The following is a 22810-nucleotide window of genomic DNA, read 5'->3' as shown; positions in this document are numbered from 1 at the left end:
CCTGCATAGGAAAGAGACCTACCCCAAAATCTCCGTTATGAGAATCGGCTCAACCGGGGACGTTGGGAGCCATTGACTTGACCCGCCTCGAACGCCAACTCGGTCCACATAGAGTCTCATCTCGAAGCTGCCCCAATGCTGATTTGTAACTGGAAGAGCATGACTTGACTGTCTCAACCCCACTTTATTGCATAATAGTGCTGCAAAGCTTAAAATCAATTGCCTGCACCCTCTGCATTTACCCCGAGTTCCCACTTTGCTCTCAAAGACTGCATTCCCTGTGTTTCAGGGGTGGGCCTTCAGTGTTTTTATTAGTTGTGTAAACTGTTTTATTAAAGTTCCTATTTTTTATAGAACCTTGGTTGGACATTCTGTTATTTGGGTACTACCATGTGGAATGTTGTTTGTGTTGCATCTGTACCACCTCACACCCCCCATTAAGAGTATTGTCTGGCCTCAGACCACATTACCAAAAGACACAAAGGAAGTATACCCATCGGGCTGTCCCTGTTTCGCCAGTATGCAGTGTTTTGAGTGCTAAAAAAAAAATGGTTGGTTTAACTATACTTTTTTTCAGCCACTATGCAACACTTTCCCCTTGTATTCTAGGCCTGCTGATTGTTCATAGAATTGTACCAGCCCTCAAATATGTTTGGAAGGGTGTTCAGTGGGTGAACACAAATATCGTTTACCCAAAGATGTTTGTTTTGAGCGGTGAAAATACATAGATCGGTTTCACGTTCATGATTAGGAGCACGGCTGCATTAGTAGCAGTGTGGGGGCTGAGTGGCCATGTTAGACAATACTCATCCCTGTACTCCTGCATAGCAGTAGCCCTTTCTCCGCACACACCGTGGCCTGGGAGGGGCTGACTGTACCTCAACTGTGACATGCTGCTCCTCCTGTACACCACCATTGTGAACCGCAAACAGCTCGACCAATGCACCTCAATGCGGCCCTGCAGCAGCCCCTGATAGTCTGCTACTCCACCAGTGCACATCACACCTACACGGCTCCACCGGTGGTCGGTCAAAAGGCAGAAAAAAAAATCCCGAATAACAAAAATCTCGAAAAAAAGGGCGAAAAAAAAAATATCGAATTTATTATTTTTCTATACATATGTATTTTTTGGGTCAGGTAAGTAAAAAAAAGGGTTAAAATAAAAAAAAATAGAAAAAAGGGGGTTTGGGGGGAACCCCCCCATTTCGAAAAAAAAAGTCATAAAAAAAAATTCGATATTTTTTTTTTCGGCCTTTTTTTTCGTGATTTTTTTTTTCGAGATTTCTAATTTCGGTTTTATGACCATAAACCTGCTCCACCACTGCTATTCTGGGTTAGCACAACTCCCCACAGCTTGAATGGCTAGTGCTCACAAATAAAAGCAGCTTATTGCTGAAGGAGCCTCACTCTGTGATATGAGCCTCACCTAACACATTGAATAATCTATTCTGCAATCTCCTGTCATAAGACTGAAACCACCTGGCGTGGTCCTTTTTCCACACCAAGCGAAATATGCAAGGGGGGACTTGGACTAAAGGTACCCTATACTGCCCCACTCGGTTTAGTCATGTGGCTAGGCTGGTGGCAATAGTTTCTTTGTGTAATATGGCTTCAACCTTGTGGAAAGTTTATTACTTGGCTGGGGTCCATTTTGACCCACTCCACCGTTCACAAAATAGAGGTAGTCTTTGTTTGCCTTGACGGCCTGAGGGCTCCCATGGTCAGGGGTGGACTGGCCTAGAGGGAACTCTGGAGATTTCCCAGTAGGCCTATGCACCCTGGGCCTTTTTTGTGTGGCATTTCCTTATTTTCCCACAGAAAAAAGTTTTGGGCTTGTTGAAAATGTGTAATATGGAGCCACTTTGAACATTATTTCAGGGGCCTCTTTTGCTTCACAGTCCATCCCTGTCCATGGTTATCCCATGTCCATCCGCCTGTGTGTGTGTGAGGATGTGTCCATTTTTGGTCTCAGGGCGCTGGTATCCCAGGACTGGTGGCTGTTGCAAGCCTGAATCCAGTTTTGACTGACATATGCAGATGCCTGTCTGGGATAGTGCATATTAATTTCCTTTATATGTGTGAGCCCTTCCTGAGTACCTGGGAGTGCTTGTAGGGCTGGTCAGCCTTAGGCTGGCCACCTTTCTAATTGAATGTTGCACAGTGTGTGATTGGCTGTTGTGTTCACACACACCCTCTCAAGGGGATAAAAGCAGGCTTGTGATCCACTCGCCTTGTCTACTGCTTGATCTCTGAAACTCTGCACCATTGAGGCCTGCTGCCATGAGGAATGACCGAAGCTCTGCACCAGCACCGTTGACGCTCTCGCCAATCCGACGACGATGCTCTGCCTCTCCAAACAATCAGAAAGAGCTGACGGCAGTGCTCTTTGCTCCATGTCCTGTGGGGACAACTGGATCCCCTCTCCTCCTCAATGGCCTCGTCTTCCTGTAGCTCTTGAACATGCTTGTATCACCAGACCGAAAAGTAGGAACCCCGTTGGCTCCAGATCCCTGAAGATTTTCTGCGCAATCGGAACCTGAGAATTTTCATCCAAGGACATCAGGCAAGCTCTCCAGCCTCATCTCGCTCGTCAAGGAAGCTGCCGAGGCCCGTGCAACCCGTTGATCTTCAACTGCACCAGCAAACTCGCCTCCCAGTCCTCCTTCCATGGCAGGCCCTTCTGAAGTGTGTCTGGGACGGCAAATGTAAACCAATCATCCTTCCCTACGGTCTTCTCAAGCTGAATCCGGAGCCCAAGGACGACAGAGGAACTTGCATCGCCGGCTACCTCTGGGCATAGCTTCCTCACATTTCTGCTATTCTGGCCCTGACCCTCATTTTGCGCTAAGGGCACCATACACCCTACTTAAATCCAAAACTAAAAAGCTAATCAAATATTGGTTTATTAGTTTAATACGTGGCTGCGAGGATTAAGTTCAAAACCCTCTGCATTGTCCATAAGGCCTTCTGGGGCCTGGGGCCAAAATACCTTCAACTCTCCCTTCGTAAATATCTTCCTTCTCGAGCACTTCGCCCATCCGCGTCCAACTCCCTCAGGGTCAGCCGCTTCTCCAAGCAACGAGTTGGGGGGAGATCTCTCTCTCCGCAGCAGGGGCCTCCCTCTGGAACAGCCTTCCTGCCTCCCTGAAACTTGAGGAGCACCATCTCTGGTTCCGGAAGCACCTCAAAACCTTCCTCTTTGCTTCTGCTTTCTCTCCCCCTCTCCCCTGCTAAATCACTGAAACTGTACTGAATCAGCAACTGGGCCACTCACCAATCTCGGTCCTTGGCCCAGCCACTCTCCCCTGCACTGCCTTCCTGGCAACCCCTGCACTGCGGGACTGTCTCTGTATCCCTACAGCCCTCCTTCCCAGCACTTGTCTGCACTTATCTTGCACTTGCCACCAGCTGGCCCTTATTATTTATCTTGTTCGTTACTAACCCTGTACTGCACTTTCCCCTCTCCCTTTCCCCCTCGCACTTTTCCCGTCCCCCCTACCCATGCACTTGCGCGATCTGAATGACACCTGGCCTAGTAGGATCGTTGTCTGTCTCCCCTTGTTCCCCCCTCCCTGCCTCGCGCGCCTTAAAACACTTGTGTATAGGCGCGTTACAAATGCCATATCATAACACTGGAATTGGATGCTGCTAATCGCACACATATTTGTGATATGACCCCATATGTTCAGCTCAATGTTTCCATGGCGTTGAATAATGCCCTTGTGGGCCAGCGGAGTAGTGCCTTTCTTCAGGAATGGGAGAGGTGATATTTACGAGAGACTGTTCTACATATTCATTCACCGGGCTTCTCTTTTGACTATCAACAAGGTTATGTTATTTCTTTAGGTTCTATAGGCACTGCTCCCACTCCCTCTTCAAGATGATCACCCTGCAGTCTTCTGTTCAAGATGGCTGCACTGCAGGGTGTTGATCAAGATGACTTCACTGGAGGTTGTTGCTCAAGATGGCTGCAGTGCATGGTGTCAATCAAAATGGCTGCACTGGAGGGTATTGCTCAAGATGGCTGCAGTGCGTGGTGTCGATCAAGAGGGCTCCACTGCAGAGTGTCGATCAAGATGGCGGCACTGCAGGGTGTCGATCAAGACGGCTGCACTAGCTATGCCTCTTCTTTTGATGTTATGCACAAGTTTAACAAAAAATTGAATTTATTTCAATATCTTAATTCTCAACATTAATATTTAATTGCATATTGATATTAAATTGTTATTTTCTCTCCCTCCCTCGTGTATCCTGTCATGCCCTTTTTGTCTTTGATTTTCCCCTGTATTCGTCTCCTATTTACACAATTCTAATATGATTATTGACCCTCTGTTTTACTCGGTTATGACATGTTCTTTGAATAATTTATGTACTTTTCTTAGTTCACTGATTTGTTGTTCATCTTTATGTTGTTATTTAAAATTAATAAAAATTATTAAACTAAAAAAAGGAGAAAAAAAAGACGGCTGCACTGGAGGGTGTTGTTCAAGATGGCTGCACTGGAGGGTGTTGGTCAAAATGGCTGCAGTGCATGGTTCGTTCAAGATGGCTGCACTGCAGGATGTTGATCAAGATGGCTGCGCTGGAGGGTATTGATCAATATGGCTAGACTGCAGGGCGTCGATCAAGATGGCTGTACTGCAGGTTGTCAATCAAGATTGCTGCACTGGAGGGTGTTGTTGAAGATGACTGCACTGCAGGGTACCGTTTAAAGTGTTTGTTTGGGAGCACACGCTTTTAAATCCTCGCCAGAATAGGAGACACACATGCAGCACTAATTCCAAAGTGTATTGGATAAGGGATGTTAGCAAAGCAGCGAATCAGGAGAGCAGGGCGAGGTGCCGCGATGAGAACGAATGAAGGAAGAGCACGGGAGTCAGTCAAGCTAGCATTGAATAGCACAAGTTTGCTGCGTGGGTGTGACCTACTTTGCGAATGCAGAGAGATCACAAAGCCACATTGCAGCAGCTTGCTCTTCTAGAGTGGTGGGGGGATTACGGGGGGGGGGTGCGATACAGCGCCCACTCACGTGCGGTGGGATTCACCCTCACCCCCTCGCGTAAGAGACAACTTCTTTACTGAAACGGGCGCAAGTTGGCTAGGGATGGCATCAAGGATTTGGTTGAGGCTGGAAACACTGGCTCAGTACTTTGGCCCCTGGAACGTCTCCTCAAGATGGAGAGCAAAAGATGGCAACGGGCACGAGTGGCAGACAAGGCAGGAGCAAATCCGAGACCGCGGAGCTCCTTCATTACATGGCATAGAAGAAGAAACCCTAGCAGCTCTATTATTTATTAAATCCCCGTTTCAAGGCGCTAGGCGGGCTGTTTGCGCGCTCTACAAATACAAATAAATAAATATAAAACACAATGCAAGCAATAACTTACTATATACATATAAGAACATGGCGAATTATAAAACCCCAATTAAATGACTGCTGTTATCCTTTACAAGGCCATAGTCTAAAAGCCACAGCACGGGCAAGCAGATACGACTAAATGGCCTGCCTAGCCGACAACTGAGTACTAGTATGTTGCTGTGAAGGGCTGTAGCCAATGCCATCACTGGTACCAGAACTTCATAGCAGCTACTCGGGACGTGTGTGTGATAACAGCAATAAAGATCCAGTTCCAATACTGGAATATTGATGCCGCACAGAGGGCAGGTGATCTAGGAAACAGCACCACATGGGAACCCGCAACTTCAAGCAGGACAAGTGCAGCCCAACGGGCACGCCGAAAGAAGAGAAGTCACAACCCAGATGGCAAGGCAGCAAGGAGCCAGGGCAAGGCTTGCCTCAGAGCAGAAAGAGTTCTGGAGTAAACAGCTGCTGGGAGAACTATGACTTCCCCTACAGGCGTGGACGGGACATAATTGTCAAAGTGGCACTATGTTACACATTTTCAGCCAGCCTAACCCCTTTTCCTGTGAGAAAATGTGGAAATAAAACAAGTCACCACATAAAAGAGGCACAGGTTGCAGAGGCCTACTGGGAAATTTCCAGAGTTCCCTATAGGCCAGTCCAGCCCTGCTCCCCGAAGGTTACACGGTTTGTGCCGGTGGCTGTCTGTAGGCGCATAGGAAGCAACCTCAGCAACCTCAGCAGCCTCAGCAGCCTCAGCAACCTCAGCACCCGCTGAGCATATTCTTCCCAGGTTTTGAGAGAGGGAAAGAACTTGAGGATCAGAATCCTCCATTCTCTTGCTGCAAGAACCGGAAATGGATTTGGGACAGGAGTTGATTTCAGAATTCGTCATGAGGTCAATGCTGGGAAACTTCATTTGCTAGAGGCTGGAGACCGGACCCCTCAGGCCCACTTTACTACCCTTAGTGGTAGGATGACAACAACCCGGAGGGGTTCACTTAAAATGGGCACCTTACAGTGTTTTTGCTCAAAATGGCGACCGTTGAGGATGTTATATTTTCTATAATTTTATTTTGTGTGTTACACTTATAAACCTTTCACACAAATTCATCAAAATATAAATGCAATAAAAACTTCAAAAAGTCTCTTCATAACAAAGTTAAATAACGTTTACCAGTAAATACATACAGAGCAATGCTCGATATACTAACAACACAAATAATCATCAAAATTACAATTCATTATTACAAAGGACAAGGCCTAAAATGTACGAAATACAGCCAACGAAAGTTATGTTTACTCCCTTAGAAGGGGCCCCTTTTTTGACAAGGTAATAGCAACAGCTATCCAAACTCGAACAATTGCTAGGGTCTTACCTAAACTAAAACCCCAAACACATCTCAACCACAAATTCTCACTTCTTATTCTCTGAATTTCTTCCACATGATTCTTTTTAACCTACCTGAATAAACTTTTCTTTGGACTTCAGACTCTCTTTTGCTTTCATGCAGCGCTCTGAGGCCTACGGGCATGTAGCGCCCTATGAAAACATAATAAAATAAATAAATATGTGTTTACTTTAGTATTCGATGTAGATCCTGTGCATAGCGGGCCATAATGTCGGAGCATGTCTACTGGTCTCACCTTGACCTTGATCAAGACACACCCTACAAGTACGATAGGCACAACGGAACGCCCAGCCAAGCTCCCCCCTACCCCCGTATCCAGAACCTCACCTGAGTAACATAAACAACCTTATCGTTTCTGGTGATGGGATTTGATGTACAAGGTAGTGAGGTTTCTTAAACGAAAAGGTCATTTGTGAAAAGGAAGTAAGGGATTTTGTAGTGGCTACTTTCTCATAGCTAATAACCCAATCCCCTTTTTCAGCACAATTTCTAAATGATTTCAACACAGTACCTATACCATAGTCCCAAACAGGTTTTCAGCCAGAAAGCTGAAAAAAGGACTCCTTCAACCTCTTAGAGATTTGCAATACAATGCAGTTCTGGTTCAGTAATGCATTCTTCACTATCCACCAGAAAGAGCCTTCTTCAGCACCCATCATTTTAATAAAAAGATTAATCTTGATCAGAGTGGACAGAGAAGTCAGTCCTAGCTTGCAGCCTCCACAGGAGTGGCATTGGTCAGGCCCAAGACCTTTCTCCAAACAAGACCCTCAACTTTGTCCACCCAGGCGCATGGTCTCTATACGTGGTCTCTAGGGCACAGGGAACGGTGGTGACTGACCTCTGCCTATAGATGTGAATTATGCCCGCAAGGCGGAACCCAGCCGCACGTCTGGCAAATTGTCTAATCGCTAACATAACGGCCGGGGCTTTAGCCCGTTTTCTTACGCAAAAGACCATCACCATTTCCAGACGTAATCTCACAGCCCAAGTAACGGTAGTTGCCCACTCTCGCAATGACCCCGTTCCTTGCACATAATAAAGGAGCGACTCGCCGTATGCCTACCAAACCCCATAAACTGCGTTTTTCTCATATCAAACCATAGCCTGTTCTTTTCAGCATATACCAGGATTGCTCGGCCACTCCGACTGATGGCCATAAACGTACAATCAAAAATAACGAAATATTCGGCGTACCCAAGCCACCCTATCTTTGTATACCCCAATCTGGGGGAGCGTTATTTATATCCTCTAAGGAAGAGCCCAGATCAGAGACAAACAGGTTAAACAAGAGTGGGGTATACTAGTACAGAGCTAGATAGTCCTCTTTTTTTCGGGGGCCAAGGGGGGGAGGACCAATATTTAACAATGCACAAAAAAGGTTCCACAAACCAGCTACCCACCTTCACACTCTTAAGGTGTGATAATACACACTTGACACCACTTAGAGAACTGTCATGTTTTATTCAGACAGAAATGCACAAATTCAGCATATTTTAATCAATATCTACAAAGCGTACAAAATAGTGAACATGAAAGAATAAAAAAAAAACAACAATGCATGATCTGACAATCAAAAAAATCCCTAAATAAATAGGGTAATGAACGCAGGTGGATGTCTGAGTTAAGTGTTCTCGTCACAAAAGTGAGGTTAGTAAGGGAGTGGGGGATATGTTGACAAAAGTCTGTCAGCCCTCCTTTAATATTCTCCCTAATATTTGGTTTGTGGAACCTAAACAGGAGCGGGGCCAGAAGGCAACCTTTTCTTACCCCTCTCCTAATGGGTATTGGAGTAGAAAGCTACCCCAAGCCATTCAATCGAATACACGCTGTGTTATTATGGTACGGAGGTGTCAAGCATGCAGCAAATTTTCAGGCACCCCTAGATCTTTCAGCTTTTGCCACAGTTTAGTTCTATCCACAGCATGAAATGCTGCTGTGAAATTGACATATAAAATAGACAAAGGGAGAGCATCCCTTTGTTTTGACTGCTTGTTAGGAAAGGATGCACAGGACTTGTAGTGTTGGGTCGTTGGGCAAGAGATGTTCCTTGTCCCTCTTCACCTAGCGGGGGTCAAGAACACCATCGCAGACTCCCTCAGTAGGGAGTTGCACTCCAGCCACAAGTGGGAACTTCGGCAGGACCAGGTGCACCACATCTTCGTCAAGTGGGGCAGGCCCCAGATCGATCTGTTTGCGAGGGCGGCGACCTCCAAATGCCAGATGTTTGCTAGCAGATTCCATCAACCGAGGCGCCTGGGGACGCATTCTCCTTCCTGTGGGAAGGGCTGTTTCTGTACACTTATCCTCTGTTGCCTCTCCTGCTATGAGCCATCAACACCCTCAGACAGTGCCAATGTAGGATGATACTCATCACCACGGGATGACGGTAGCAAATTTGGTACCCGGACATTCTCAGCCTATCAGCATCACCTCCGGTCAAGCTGCCAGTGGTTCTGTATCACCTCACCAGAGAAGGAGGCATAAGCCTACATCACGACCCGGGTTCCTGCAGCCCTCAAGTTTGGAGGATTTGAGTTGCCAGCGGACTGCAGGGAGGTCCTCCCAGAAGCCAGGGCATCGTCGACCTTGAAGTGCTACTGTCACAAGTGGAAGTGTTTCGTTACATGGTGACGGTCACAGAAGATTACCCCTTTGGGGTCATGGCCCCTCAGATCCTACCGTACTTGCTATCCTTGGCCAAGGCCGGACTGGCGCACGCCTTCATCAAGGTACATCTGATGGCTATCTCCCTCTACACCAGGTCACCAGGAAGATCTTTGCTTTGGTCCCATCGACTCATCAGGGATTTTCTCAAAGGACTTTTCAGATCTTTCCCGCCCTTGAAGGCTCCTGTCCTGGCCTGGGAACTCAACGTGGTTCTGACTTGGCTCATATGGACCCCCTTCGAGTCTATGCATCAGGCCTCTCTCAAGTTCCTCTCGTGGAAAATGACTTTCCTTGTGCCCATCACCTGGAGGTAGGTGAGGTCCAGGCCCTATCCTGCAAGCAACCATACCTGACTTTCCACGAATCAAAGGTAATGCTGCGTACGCACCCCTCTTTCATGCTGAAGTTTGCGTCGGAATTCCACCTCAATGAGCCTTTGGTGTTACCTGTTTTTTTCCCAAAGCCTTCGTCACCGGCTGAGAGGGCCTTGCACTCGCTGGACATTGCTTGTGTCCTGAAGTTCTACATGGCACGCACAAAGAGTTTTCTGCAGAGTTCAAAACTGTTTTTGAACTTTGGTCCTATGAATCATGGGAATGCCGTGTCCAAGGCTTCCATTTCAAGGTGGCTCTCTGGCTGGATCACGCATTGTCATCAGTTGGTGAACTGACCGCTGCCTGGCCGTCCGAGAGCTCACTCCACTAGAGTGATTGCTGCAACAACGGCGTTTCTGTGTGGTGTGCCCCTGCTGGACATCTGCAGGGCTGCTACATGGAAGTCCACGCACACCTTCACAAAGTTCTTCTGCGTCGACAGGGATTCCAGGGTGGAGTCCAGAGTCGGCCAAGCAGTGCTACGCAGCCTGTTCGCATGAGGTGAGTCTCTTCCAGAGGTAAGAGTTAATTACTTCTGTTGAGCCTTGCCACCTCCTGTGGTTGTGTAATGTTGTACTGCTATGTATTCGTTATTCATGAGCATGTGAATCCATGCCAAAGACCATGCTGGAGAAGGTTTAAGCTACTTACCTGTAACTGTTGTCCTCCAGCATGGGTCTGCCATGGATTCACATGCAAACCCTCCCGTCGTCCCCTGTGCGGCTCTACTTGGTCATACTGCCGCTTTACGTGCTTACCAAATCTGAAGATGACTGCCAGAGGAGGAGCTTAGGAAGAGGACTATCATTGGATGAGGGCAGTATGATCCAGAGGACAGTGATTGGTTTAAAGGAGAAATACATTTTGTAAGTGAAAGTGAAACAGTTTTTTCTTTTACAGAAGATTCCCAGCCTGACGACAGGGAATATTCATGAGCATGTGAATCCATGCCAGACCCATGCTGGAGTCAATAGTTACAGGTAAGTAATTTAAACCTTCTTTGTCTCTCCTGGTTTCTAATGACCATTTTTTAAATCTCAAAACTCACGGCCTCTTTATCTCTTGTCTTCCTAATCTCACGTTCTTCTGCATTTTTCCACAGATGATGCGTCTCTTGCTGAAGCTGCTTCCTCTTCTCTTGGTCACTCGAGCAGCCACCGGAACCATCATCAACAGCACCACAGGTATGAGCATTCCACCAGCTGCGCATCCAGTCCCATTCCCTCCTTCCATAGTCATTTCACCATGTCTACCCATCTTTACCATGTAGGCTTGCAGCCATCTTTTCATTCACGCATCTGCCCGCAGCCCCATCCATCATCACTCCTGGTCCTGCCTTGTACCTTCATGTAGCCGTCTTCATCTCATCGCCTTGCCCTTATCCCTCCCCATCATGTACTCATTTTCACCTTCAGATCAAACCTCATTCCCTCATCTACTCAATTTAGTCTGCTAGTCTTGCCCAACTGCTTAATGCACCCATCATCATTGCAAAGTCCCTCTGCCCACCAGTCCATTTTCACTGGATATACGTGAAAACATTGAATTTCGAAATTACTGCGTTTTTTTTGGAGGGGGGGCTGTAATTGCAGGTAGAGACACCCCGGCCCCTTGTCCCTCCACTTGAACTATTTCCCTTACCCCACCCCACCCCTGTTTATTTAAAAGATGTCCCCAAAATTGGCAAAATTATCAAAAAATGCAATGTTTTCGTTTCGACTTTTTCTGCGATACCTTCACCTTGTATTGCTGTTCCCCGTCTGTCCACTTGCCACATTTGTCCTGACTGCCTGCTCCCATTTTTACAGCTGGTCCAATCTTATATTTCCTAAATTTAACCCATGTGCATCACCCCCTCCTCTGCCCATCTTGACATCCTAGTCCAGTCCCAATTTCTCAATTTACCACAAATATAAATATACACAATTCTCCCCTTTCCTCCTACCCCCAAATGTTCCTTCTGGTTCTGCCATATGTACTCATTATCCCCTCCTCATATCGTTAGACTTTACTTTCTGGTTCTCTTACCCTATTTTCCCATGTCCTCCTCATCTCCTCCTTTGCCCTCTTCTTATATGTGTGGTCTTCATCATCTCTTAGTTCGTTCCCATATCCTCCAAGTACGCCCTTTACTAAGAATGCTCTGCCTCTGTGACATGTGACAAAGATGCAGGTGGCTAGGAATGGTAGTAGGTTCACCCTGATGGATGGGGACTGCCATCCACTCCTCGATGCAGGCCCCAGTAGCAGTACACAGGAGATCCTCAATACCCCCATGCCATCCTTAGCCTTGTGTGTCAGACAGCCCCTCCTGTCTTATTATCAGGATTCTGTATGATTGGTGATGGAGGCAGCTGCTTGAGTGGCTGGCACCTGCACGCTCTCTCCACCTCTGACAATGGTTGCTGCCTCCACCCTGGACAATGACCAGTAAGCAGCGCTACTCACACATTCCCTCCCAGAACTGGAGAAGCCCACCAAGAAGGCCATGGAGACTAATGAATCTGCTTCTCCAGGTTAGATAGAATATGTTTGGGGGGTTTCCCCCCAAACCCCTCATTCCCTTTCATTTTTTATCTATTCCCAAACACCCACATCCCATATATATAATTTTCTACCCCCACCAAAAAATTAGATGGTTTTTTTTCGTGAAATAATTTGCAGTAAAAAACCCAGCGAAAAAATGTCCTGCGATGAAAGGACGTTGTACCGATGGAAGAACCCGAAGTACCACCACAGAGGAGTAGGACAAGATTACCAATATGCTTGAAAGACTGACAGGTGGGTTAAACTCATCAAATCAAAAGAAGGATGGGATAGATACACACCTGGGAAGACCAATTACAAGAGTGAAGGAAGCAGGTGAGAAAATATCTGACCTTCAAATCAGGGTCTCTGAGACCTCTGGTGAGAACTCCCTAGTCAAAGTTATGATTCAGGACCAAGCCAGTAAATGATCCGCTTGGAAACCAAAGCAGAAGGAACAACCTCTGCATGTTTGGATTCCCAGAACATTGTGAGGCTGGCAATGCTTTGGGCGTTCTTCAGAATGAGCCATCAAGACCTACTGGACATGACCCTTTATTATCAAGCTAATGCAGAATATGGTCACATGTGCCATCCTGAAACTGTCATGTGCATACAAAACAATAAAACCTTAATCTACCAGGACTTTAGCAAAGATGTGGTTGATAAAAGAATGAGCTTTATTGAGGACGGAGTGCTGGCACTGGACAAGAACCTAGAGGAGGAAAATTCCGACTGCACTCAAAAATTCTAAAGGTACGACGAAATCATCGCTACTCATAATATACCTTTAGGTAAATGTTAAACGCAGGTGCAATGTTGCAAAATGGAGTACGCCCATGTACTCAGGAAAAATACAATGAAGGAAAATGTCTGAACGGAACTCGTCCAGAGCGCAACTGCACGCTGAAGAACATAGATTCCAAAAATGAGTTCACGCATTTAATAAGTATTCTAAAAGTATGTCTTTTATACAGCATGGGCAAATTGATTAAAGTTCCTTAGATCAGCTTTCCATGGTTCATGGAGAACTTTAGAAAAACATATACAAAAACACAGAGAATAAATGTGCGCAACAATTAGAAGGTAAACACCAGGCAACGGGCACATGAAGTGTCAATGAACACCAAAGCAAGATCACCACAGGAATGGTCTATCTAACACCCCTTAAACACCTAACAACAAGGTTATATTAAAACCCGGCGCGTTTGCGGAACCAGTCCCATCTTCAGGAGGTACACCTTGCTAAGTTCCTATGGAAACCAAAGAGAATATGGCATATGGAGATGGTTACTATCACAAAGTTATGTGTTGTTTAAACACACATTAATGAATAAGCCGACTATTGCGTGGGCAAACATACCTTAGGGCTGGCTCATGGCCATACTTGCCCGGTGACGTATTCTAAGAACAATACATCTGGAAAATGCCAAAGAAACTGTCGGTGCCCCCCAATCAGGAAGCTGTTCAAAGAAGTAACTCTTACACAAAGGTCTCATACGTGCACGGATATGTTGGAGTAGCAAAGTTCCCACAGGAATTGTAAATGGTGCCTGTCTGCTTCCCAAAAGGGTTCCATGTGTTAAAATCGCAGCAAAAATGGGCGTGGACACAAAATATCCCGGCAAAAAGGCTGTGGTTTTGCCGCCGCAATCCATGTAAAGGATGCAGGGGGCACCCCCGCAACTTCCATACCCATTATACCATTTAAGGCGAGTGGGGGGACACCCCAGCAACCCCGCTCCCCTTAAATGGTGTAATGGGGTACACCTTTAACGGGTCCAACCACAGCATTTTTGCTGCGATTTTTTTGTACAGGCGACATTTTTGCCGCGATTATATCACTGCTTACCCCCAAAAGTGTATGTGCTCTTGAAAAGCATGTTGCTGTTTTGCCGGTAAAACAGGGATATCACCTGTGAGAATGCATTGGGGACGTCTAGTCAGTTAAAGTCAGAACGAGATTAAAATGAAGATTCTTAGAGCCGTGCTGGGAAGCACGGACTTGCTGAATGGCTCACTGTGTGTTGCACAATGCTTTGCTCGAGATTAGAGAGCTTCTCTGGAGAAGCTGACAAGAAGCTGACATGCTTCATGTCTTACTCTGCCATCCCAAAATTCAGTCTGAGTGAAAGAGAGCATGCCTTTAAGGACCCAAGCCACGCAACTGCATTTATCAGGGGGTGCGTAACACGTGACCTCCATGTTGCATGACCTTAGCCACTGTGTATTTACTATTAACTGTGTGGTTGGGGGTTGCAGCATTTAACTGCAACCTAGCATCATCCCGCCTAGAAACACTTGTGTACAGGCGCGTTATAAATGATATTTCATATCATATCAGAACTCTTAAATGTTGAGTATGTGTTTTATGTTCCTGTCTATGGTTTCGTCTGTTTTCCTGCCAGGTTGAATGTGTTCCCTCCCTCCCCCCACCGGTAACCCCATTAAATATTATAATGCAAAATTGGCGCTGCAGCCTGGTGTCGGTTGGTAGCCATCAAGGCTGGCGCGAGGCGATGGGGCACTCATGCAGCGCACAGGGGACTTCCCTGCGGCCTGAATGCTGTGATGTGTGGCGGCGGGGGTGAGAGCTGCGTCTGCCACTCTGGGACTGGAATAGCACCTGGATATGACAGGGCAGTGAAGCACGCATCAGCAAGAGGATGGCAGGCAATGGCTAACCCCCCCTCACCAACGTCAGCAGGGGTTTATATTCTATTAAAAGACACAGAGGCGAGTATTATATATTAAATCTTCTTTACTGGTTAAAAAACTAGCAGCAAAGAAAAACGTTAGAGAAAACAAACATTTTGAGACGGTATCAACATGCTTGGTAAATAGTTTAACAGACACAAAGAAGTCCCATGGCAAGATGGAGTCGCTAGATATGCCTCTTGCTCAGCCAATAAGGTTCCATCTTCGGCTATACAAGGAAAGTCCACTAGACCCTCATCCTCTTCTGTAGCTGCATTACATTGTCGTAAAGCCATGGGAAAATCCACACCACCAATGCAATCCAACCCGACATGGAACACAACTTGAACTCTTGCAACTGGTTATCCATTCGATCTTGAAGACGTCTGATGGAATCCCCTTCAAATGGAATCTGCAAAAATTGAGACAAAACACAAGCGTTGGTGGGAGGGATAATACTCTGCTATGTGTCTTTTAATAGGCGCTAAACCCTGCTTACGTTACTAAGGGAGGATTAGCCATGTTACTGGAAGACCAGAGGCTTCTTATTGTGCAAGTTTAAAGCCCTTGCAATACATTCAAAGACTTATGTTCTTTTCTTGTATGATAAACCTCTCTGAAAGTTGATTCATTGACCAGTTTGCTGCTTTGAGGATGTGTTCCAGTCTACCTTCCAAGGCTGGCGATTTTGATGATGTAGCTCCCTGGAAGGAGTGAGCCTCAAAAAAGAGAGAAGTGTCAATTCCTGCTTCATGCGTTACCCATTAACTCAACGTGATAAAGTACATAATGAAACAGTATTATGAGGTTTGCGAAAAGATAAAAACAGCTGAGAGGTCACGGTAGGTCTCACAGACAATGTTTTCTGTTCATAACTTTTGAGACAGTGAACCACACCAAGAGTCAGGTCTTCTCTAAAATAAGGGTATGAAACAACGGTGGGTATATCTTTAGTCCTATGGGTATAAAGAACGTAACTCCTTCTGAGTATCTTATCCACATCCAGAGATCTAACATCAAAGACTCATTTCATAAAAATCAAGCACAGTAATATGGTCCAGTGAGCAAACATTTGCTGAAAAGTAAGGCAATCATTATCAGGTTGAAACAGACAAAAAACAAGATTAACGTCCCATAAAACTGAATACTTAGCCTCAGGTGGAGCTTTGATCCTGATTGACTACTAAATGTCTACCAACCGGCTCTCCTTTAACTAGAATATGTCCTGCCGAAATAGCTGACCTGAAGGCCTTAACCATTCGGTAAGCTCGCCCTTCTTTAAAAAGAGAAACTAGACGGTGTACCACCTCGACTGTAGGAGCAGATATAGGATCCCGGTGTACATCCATTCACCAGTGCATCCATCAACCCCATGCAGAGGAATAACCCTTTTTGTCGATGTAGCCTAATAATCTCTGATGACCTGGAAAGCGTCACCCAAAAGGCCTCTGAAAGCCCAGGAAACATTGAAATTTTCCAGGCCATGAGGGATACATATCCTCTGGATCACCACGTCATGGGAAGGTTCTGGGTTTGTGAGTAGGGACTGATGCAGTGAAAGGAGTCTAGGAATGTCCTCTGCCAGCTCCAGAAGGGCTGTGAACCTGAATTGAGACGAATAAACAGGTTCACCAGAATCAAAGAAGCTTGCTGTCTGCAAACTTGTACTAGCACCCTCAGTATTATTGAAAAAGGGGGGAAGGCATATCTGATCCACTGGGACCAATCCTGTAAGACAACATCTACCGCTAAGGTGTCAGGAACGGAGAATGGAAGGTTTGGAAGCGCTGGAAGCATTGACTTGCGAGCGCTCTAGTCCTCATTCAATATGGTGTCCGTACCTGCGCTGGAAGCATTGACTTGCGAGCGCTCTAGTCCTCATTCAATATGGTGTCCGTACCTTTAAATTCTGACTCCTCCCCCAAACCGGTGCGTTGTATCTGTACACATCGCTCCGGTACGTTTGGAACTTCGTTCTTGGATATTCCTCCTTGCCGACCATCCTTGCAGCTACCTTTGCCTTCCTAGTGCCTACCTTCTGTGCTCTACTTACTTTCTTCCCTTTGTTACCCGTCTCCTTCAGCTTGCATTTTTTGCGAGTGTTTTTCTTTGCCTCTCCTTGTCTGTTCTGCGGCTCCGCCTCGCGTGAGCTTCTGTACTACACCTCTTGGTTTCCGCCGAAGCTTATTCAGTTTAGTTGTTCGGCGTTTTCTGCCTTTTGTCTTCTCTGCACTCTCGGTTCTTGTTTACTGAATTACCGCACTTGGCGGGTATAATTCTACCTTCTGCTTATGGTTACCTGCACATAATCTCATACTTAGCACTGTTATTTACTGACTTTTCTATCTGTTCTGTCTTCCTTAAAGATTTACTTATTGGTTATTTGGGTTCCTGTACCTTTCCTCTGAGTTTCGCCCTAATGTCATCACAGAGCTTAACGGCTCCCTCCACCGGAGTTGTTGGTCAACTTCATTAGCCTTCAACTGCAGCCAGACTTCATTTCTCAACTCCTTATTGGTACCCATCTGGAAACAGGGTTTTTTCTGCCTTCGTGCTTTTTCCCTGATCTAGGTCCGGCCCCCTGGGGGTCCCTGCGGACAGGGTTCTATCTCTGCCACGGTGGCCTCCGGAGGGGCCCGACCCTATTTACTCGAAAAGAAAGCCAAGACATCAAAGGACAAGACTCCTGTAAGGAGGAAGGATCGTAAGAAGACGGAGTCGAATCCAAGGGAATCCGCCACAGAAGATTCAGGTGAGGAGGAAGGGGATAAGGCCTCCAATCTTGACAGTATACAACGCCCAATATCTACCATGGCATCGTTAGAACAATATCAAGAATTGGTAGCAGCGATGCAGAACCTTACTATGGAGGTCCAGGCGTTGAGAACAGAGAACATAGCCCTCCGACAACAGGTTGTGTTGCATCGTGATGACAGGGGAGACCTGCATACAATGCCACTCTCCTTTGGCAAATATGATGGTCACCCGGGAGGGCTGAAGGACTTTCTTGACGCATGTACAGTGTATTTTGCCTTTCGACCCCATGCTTATGAGACTGCTAGAGCTAAGGTCGGATTTATCATTGCAAATCTAATGGGTAATGCACTCTCATGGGCTACACCGTTTGTCACCGGAAACGACCCGATTTTGGGTGACTATGATCGTTTTACGGAGGTGTTTAAAGCACGCTTCGACCGACCAGAAGTCTTCTATTCCTCTCTAGAAGCTATCCTAGATGTCAGCCAGGGAAACACGGACGTACCAACCTATCTGTCTCGTTTTCAGAGGCTGGCCGCCAAGGCAGATTGGCCTGATTCCGCTCAGCAAACCATCTACAGACGTGGCCTTCGTGATGAAATCAAGGATGAGCTGGCCAGAGTGGCGAGACCTGCGTCCTTTCAAGATCTGGTTACTTTATCTCTTCAGATTGAGTTCCGTCTACAAGAGAGACGATTAGAAAGAAGACGAACCAGAGGCGTTCCACAGCCAACCGGCCTCCCCTCTCCTGTTCCTCCACCCACCAGAGCTACCCATCCGCCTGAAGAACCCTGCAGATAGGGGCAGCCCGAGGACCTCTAACTCAAGAAGAAAAGAGAAGAAGAAGAGAGGCTGGACTGTGTATGTATTGTGGCTCCTCAAAGCACTTTTTAAGAGACTGTCCTGAGGTGCCACCTCGAAGACAGGGAAACTTCAACCCCCGATCTACAGCAAGGGAAGTTTCGGGGGAAGTAACAAGCACCCTTGCAACTACACAAGAGCAGTAACCATTCCGGATGACAACAGTCTAATGGTGTTTCGAGTTGACTTATGGCTGTCTGATGCAGGTCCCACAGAGGTGCTCGCCATGCTTGACTGTGGAGCAGCAGGGAATTTCATCGACTCCAAGTGGGCGGCAGAACATTCTGTTTCCACAATATCTAAGGCCACTCCCATTCCGGTGGAAGGGGTGGACGGAAGACCCTTATCTTCGGGACCTATTACCAAGGAAACCATTCCGTTGAGAATGAGGTTAGGCCATCATGAGGAGTTTCTTGTTTTTGACCAGATCAGAGCAGCTCATTTTCCGTTGGTCATTGGCATTCCTTGGTTGAGGAGGCACAACCCTCAAATTGATTGGACGGCTAACAAGGTAGTCTTCAATTCTACATTCTGTAAAACACACTGCATGAGCTTGTCCTCAACGTCCAACACTCTAGCAAATGACCGAAACAGTACTCCAGTTCCAATCACAGTGGCATCAGTTCCCATCCATTATCAAGAGTTCTCAGAGGTGTTCCTGGATGCCGTTCCCCGTCAACTCCCGCCTCATCGAACAGAAGATTGCGGTATCGACCTGATACCTGAGGCAGTGGTTCCCTTTGGAAGAATGTACCCATTGTCTCTACCAGAGAGGAAGGCTCTGAGAGAATACCTCGACGCAAATCTTCAAAACGGACTCATCCAAGAGTCCAGATCCTCCTGTGGGGCTTCCTTGTTCTTCATTCCTAAAAAGGACTCCGCAGAGCTACGCCCTTGTATAGACTACAGGGGGCTCAACAAGGTTACCATTCGAGATAGGTATCCTATGCCTTTGATCCGGGACATCTTGGAGGCTGTACATGGAGCAGTGTTCTTTACCAAGCTTGATTTGAGAGGGGCGTACCACCTCTTGAGGATCAAGAAAGGGGACGAGTGGAAGACAGCGTTCCGTACCCCTTTTGGTCTCTTCGAATACCGAGTGATGCCATTTGGTCTTGTGAATGCACCGGCCATTTTCCAAAGGTATATGGACAAGATTTTCACAGACATGCTGTTTGTGTCGGTGGTAGTGTACCTGGACGACATCCTCATTTTTTCCAAGACTCTATCGGAGCACAAGTCACTGGTCAGACTAGTCTTACAGCGTCTGCAATTCCATCAACTACTAGTAAAACCAGAGAAATGCTCATTTGAAGCTACGTCCGTGTCCTATCTAGGATATATCTTATCCAAAGAAGGGATCAAGATGGACCCCAGTAAGGTGAAGGCTATCAGAGAATGGAGAAATCCTGTCAATGTTAAAGAACTCCAAAGCTTCCTAGGATTGGCCAATTTTTATCGAAGGTTCATTCCCAACTTCTCTAACAAGGTACTTCCACTGACCTCTCTATTGAAAAAAGGAGTCAAGTTCGCATTTGATGAAGGGCCCCAAAGAGCCTTCTGTTTTCTAAAAGAATGTTTTTCCACAGCCCCCATTCTGGTCCAACCGGATCAGAATCGACCCTACATTCTGGAAACAGACGCTTCTACAGGGGCAGTGGGAGCAGTTCTGCTTCAAAGGTCAGATGATGACTATGAACATCCAATAGCATATTACTCCAAAACACTTACTTGTAGTGAACGCAACTACTCTGTGATAGAAAAGGAGCTATTGGCTATCAAGCTGGCCTGTCAGGAGTGGAGACATCTTTTACAGGGTGCTACTCATCCGTTTACTATTAGAACAGATCATCGTAACCTTCGGGTTTTACAACAGTTGGAATGTTCCAACGCCAGGCATGCCAGATGGGCATATTTTTTTTTACAATATGATTTTTTAATTACATACTTACCTGGTACAGAGAACATGAAGGCTGATGCCTTGTCAAGAAGTCTTGGGGATACCTCTGGCTCCTACATAGGACACGAATTGGTTCTCCCTAATCTCAAAGTATTGGCTTCGACCGTCTCATTTCTTCAAGACCTAATTCCACAGTATCAGATGGGCACTGAGCTTCCGTCAACTGTAATTCAAGATAAGGACGGATTGTATTATCATGAAGGAGCTCTCTATGTTCCTACTAAGAAGCTACAAAATCAGATACTCTCCTGGTGTCATGACACTCCTTTATCTGGACATCCGGGAATCAGGAAGACATTGGATTTGCTACGGAGGGGCTTTTGGTGGCCAACCTTAAGAAGAGACGTAAGCCAGTACGTTTCCACTTGTTCGGTTTGTGCTTCCAACAAACACCGAATGGGAAGACCTCTGGGGCTACTGCAGCAAGAACCCTTACCGGAATATCCATGGGAACACATCTCTACTGATTTCATTGTAGACCTCCCTCCGTCATATGGCATGACTACTATTATGGTGACAGTTGACTCATTCAGCAAACTTGCGCATTTTTCGGCCTTTAAACAAGTTCCTTCAGCCTCTGAGATGGCCGCAACCTTTCTGCAGGATATAGTCCGTCTACATGGTTTGCCCATGACCATAGTGTCAGACAGAGGACCTCAATTCACCTCCAAATTCTGGGCTTCTCTCTGCCAGGTTCTAGGGATTCACAAGGCACTCTCTTCTGGATATCACCCACAGAGCAATGGCCAAACTGAAAGATTAAATGCCAGCCTAGAACAGTACCTCAGGTGTTTTTGCAGTCCGCAACAAGAAGAATGGTATCGTTTCCTCCCACAGGCAGAATTCGCCTACAATAACTCTCTCCATACCTCGATCCAGATGAGTCCTTTCTATTGTACCTACGGATATCATCCTCAACATTTACCCTGGCTCAATCCTCCTTCTACCAAAATTCCGGCGTTGGATGGGGTCTTACAGGACCTACAGGAGATACACAGACTCGCTAAGGAAGCGCACCAAGCAAGTCAACTTACACACAAGAAATGGGCTGACAAGAGTCGTACTGCCAATCCGAGCTGGAAGATAGGGCAGCTCGTCTGGGTGTCCACCAGATTTCTACCCAGATGGGTTCATAAGGGGAAGTTCTCCTCTCGTTTCCTTGGGCCATTTCCCATTCTTCAACAGATCAACCCTGTAGCATATAAGATCAAGCTACCAGAATATCTCAGAAAGGTGCATCCTGTCTTCCATGTCTCCCTTCTCAAAGAACATAAGGAGGACCCTTTTAAGAGACCTGTGTTCAAGACGCGTGCTCAGGTGAGCCTTCCGCCAGAAGAATATGAGGTGTCTCGTCTGGTCGATTCCAGATACCTCAAGGGAAGGTTGCACTATTTGGTTCATTGGAAGGGTTATCCAGTTGAAGAGAGGACATGGGAACCTGTGAGCCATATACATGCCAAACGCCTTGTACAGAGGTTCCATCGCCTTCATCCGGGCAAACCAGGGCGTCCCCCGAGAAGACGGGGGTATACTGTCAGGAACGGAGAATGGAAGGTTTGGAAGCGCTGGAAGCATTGACTTGCGAGCACTCTAGTCCTCATTCAATATGGTGTCCGTACCTGCGCTGGAAGCATTGACTTGCGAGCGCTCTAGTCCTCATTCAATATGGTGTCCGTACCTTTAAATTCTGACTCCTCCCCCAAACCGGTGCGTTGTATCTGTACACATCGCTCCGGTACGTTTGGAACTTCGTTCTTGGATATTCCTCCTTGCCGACCATCCTTGCAGCTACCTTTGCCTTCCTAGTGCCTACCTTCTGTGCTCTACTTACTTTCTTCCCTTTGTTACCTGTCTCCTTCAGCTTGCATTTTTTGCGAGTGTTTTTCTTTGCCTCTCCTTGTCTGTTCTGCGGCTCCGCCTCGCGTGAGCTTCTGTACTACACCTCTTGGTTTCCGCCGAAGCTTATTCAGTTTAGTTGTTCGGCGTTTTCTGCCTTTTGTCTTCTCTGCACTCTCGGTTCTTGTTTACTGAATTACCGCACTTGGCGGGTATAATTCTACCTTCTGCTTATGGTTACCTGCACATAATCTCATACTTAGCACTGTTATTTACGGACTTTTCTATCTGTTCTGTCTTCCTTAAAGATTTACTTATTGGTTATTTGGGTTCCTGTACCTTTCCTCTGAGTTTC

The 22810-nt window shown here is 46.5% G+C and overlaps 1 protein-coding gene and 1 long non-coding RNA gene across 3 annotated transcripts in view; one reads left to right on the top strand and one right to left on the bottom strand.

Annotated features, from left to right (window-relative positions):
- GABBR1 (gamma-aminobutyric acid type B receptor subunit 1) overlaps nt 1-22810 on the top strand; it is an 844797-nt gene that overhangs the window by 195683 nt on the left and 626304 nt on the right. The window contains exon 2 of the mRNA XM_069634794.1: nt 10921-11002. Coding sequence (XP_069490895.1) covers nt 10921-11002 — 82 coding nt within the window. The remainder of the gene's footprint in view (nt 1-10920; nt 11003-22810) is intronic.
- Nucleotides 1-22810, bottom strand: part of LOC138521746 (uncharacterized) — a 123128-nt gene that overhangs the window by 54050 nt on the left and 46268 nt on the right. Inside the window, exon 2 of one of the 2 annotated variants that reach the window (XR_011283112.1) lies at nt 6828-6905. This is a non-coding gene — a long non-coding RNA (uncharacterized lncRNA). Of the gene's footprint in view, nt 1-6827; nt 6906-15087; nt 15454-22810 lie in introns of those variants that run through there. The other variant, XR_011283111.1, reaches the window with a different exon arrangement.

Source organism: Ambystoma mexicanum, chromosome 13, assembly GCF_040938575.1.
Source record: "Ambystoma mexicanum isolate Mex_15411 chromosome 13, UKY_AmexF1_1, whole genome shotgun sequence".
Classification (NCBI taxonomy): Eukaryota; Metazoa; Chordata; class Amphibia; order Caudata; family Ambystomatidae; genus Ambystoma; species Ambystoma mexicanum.
This window is presented reverse-complemented; position numbering and strand designations above follow the sequence as displayed.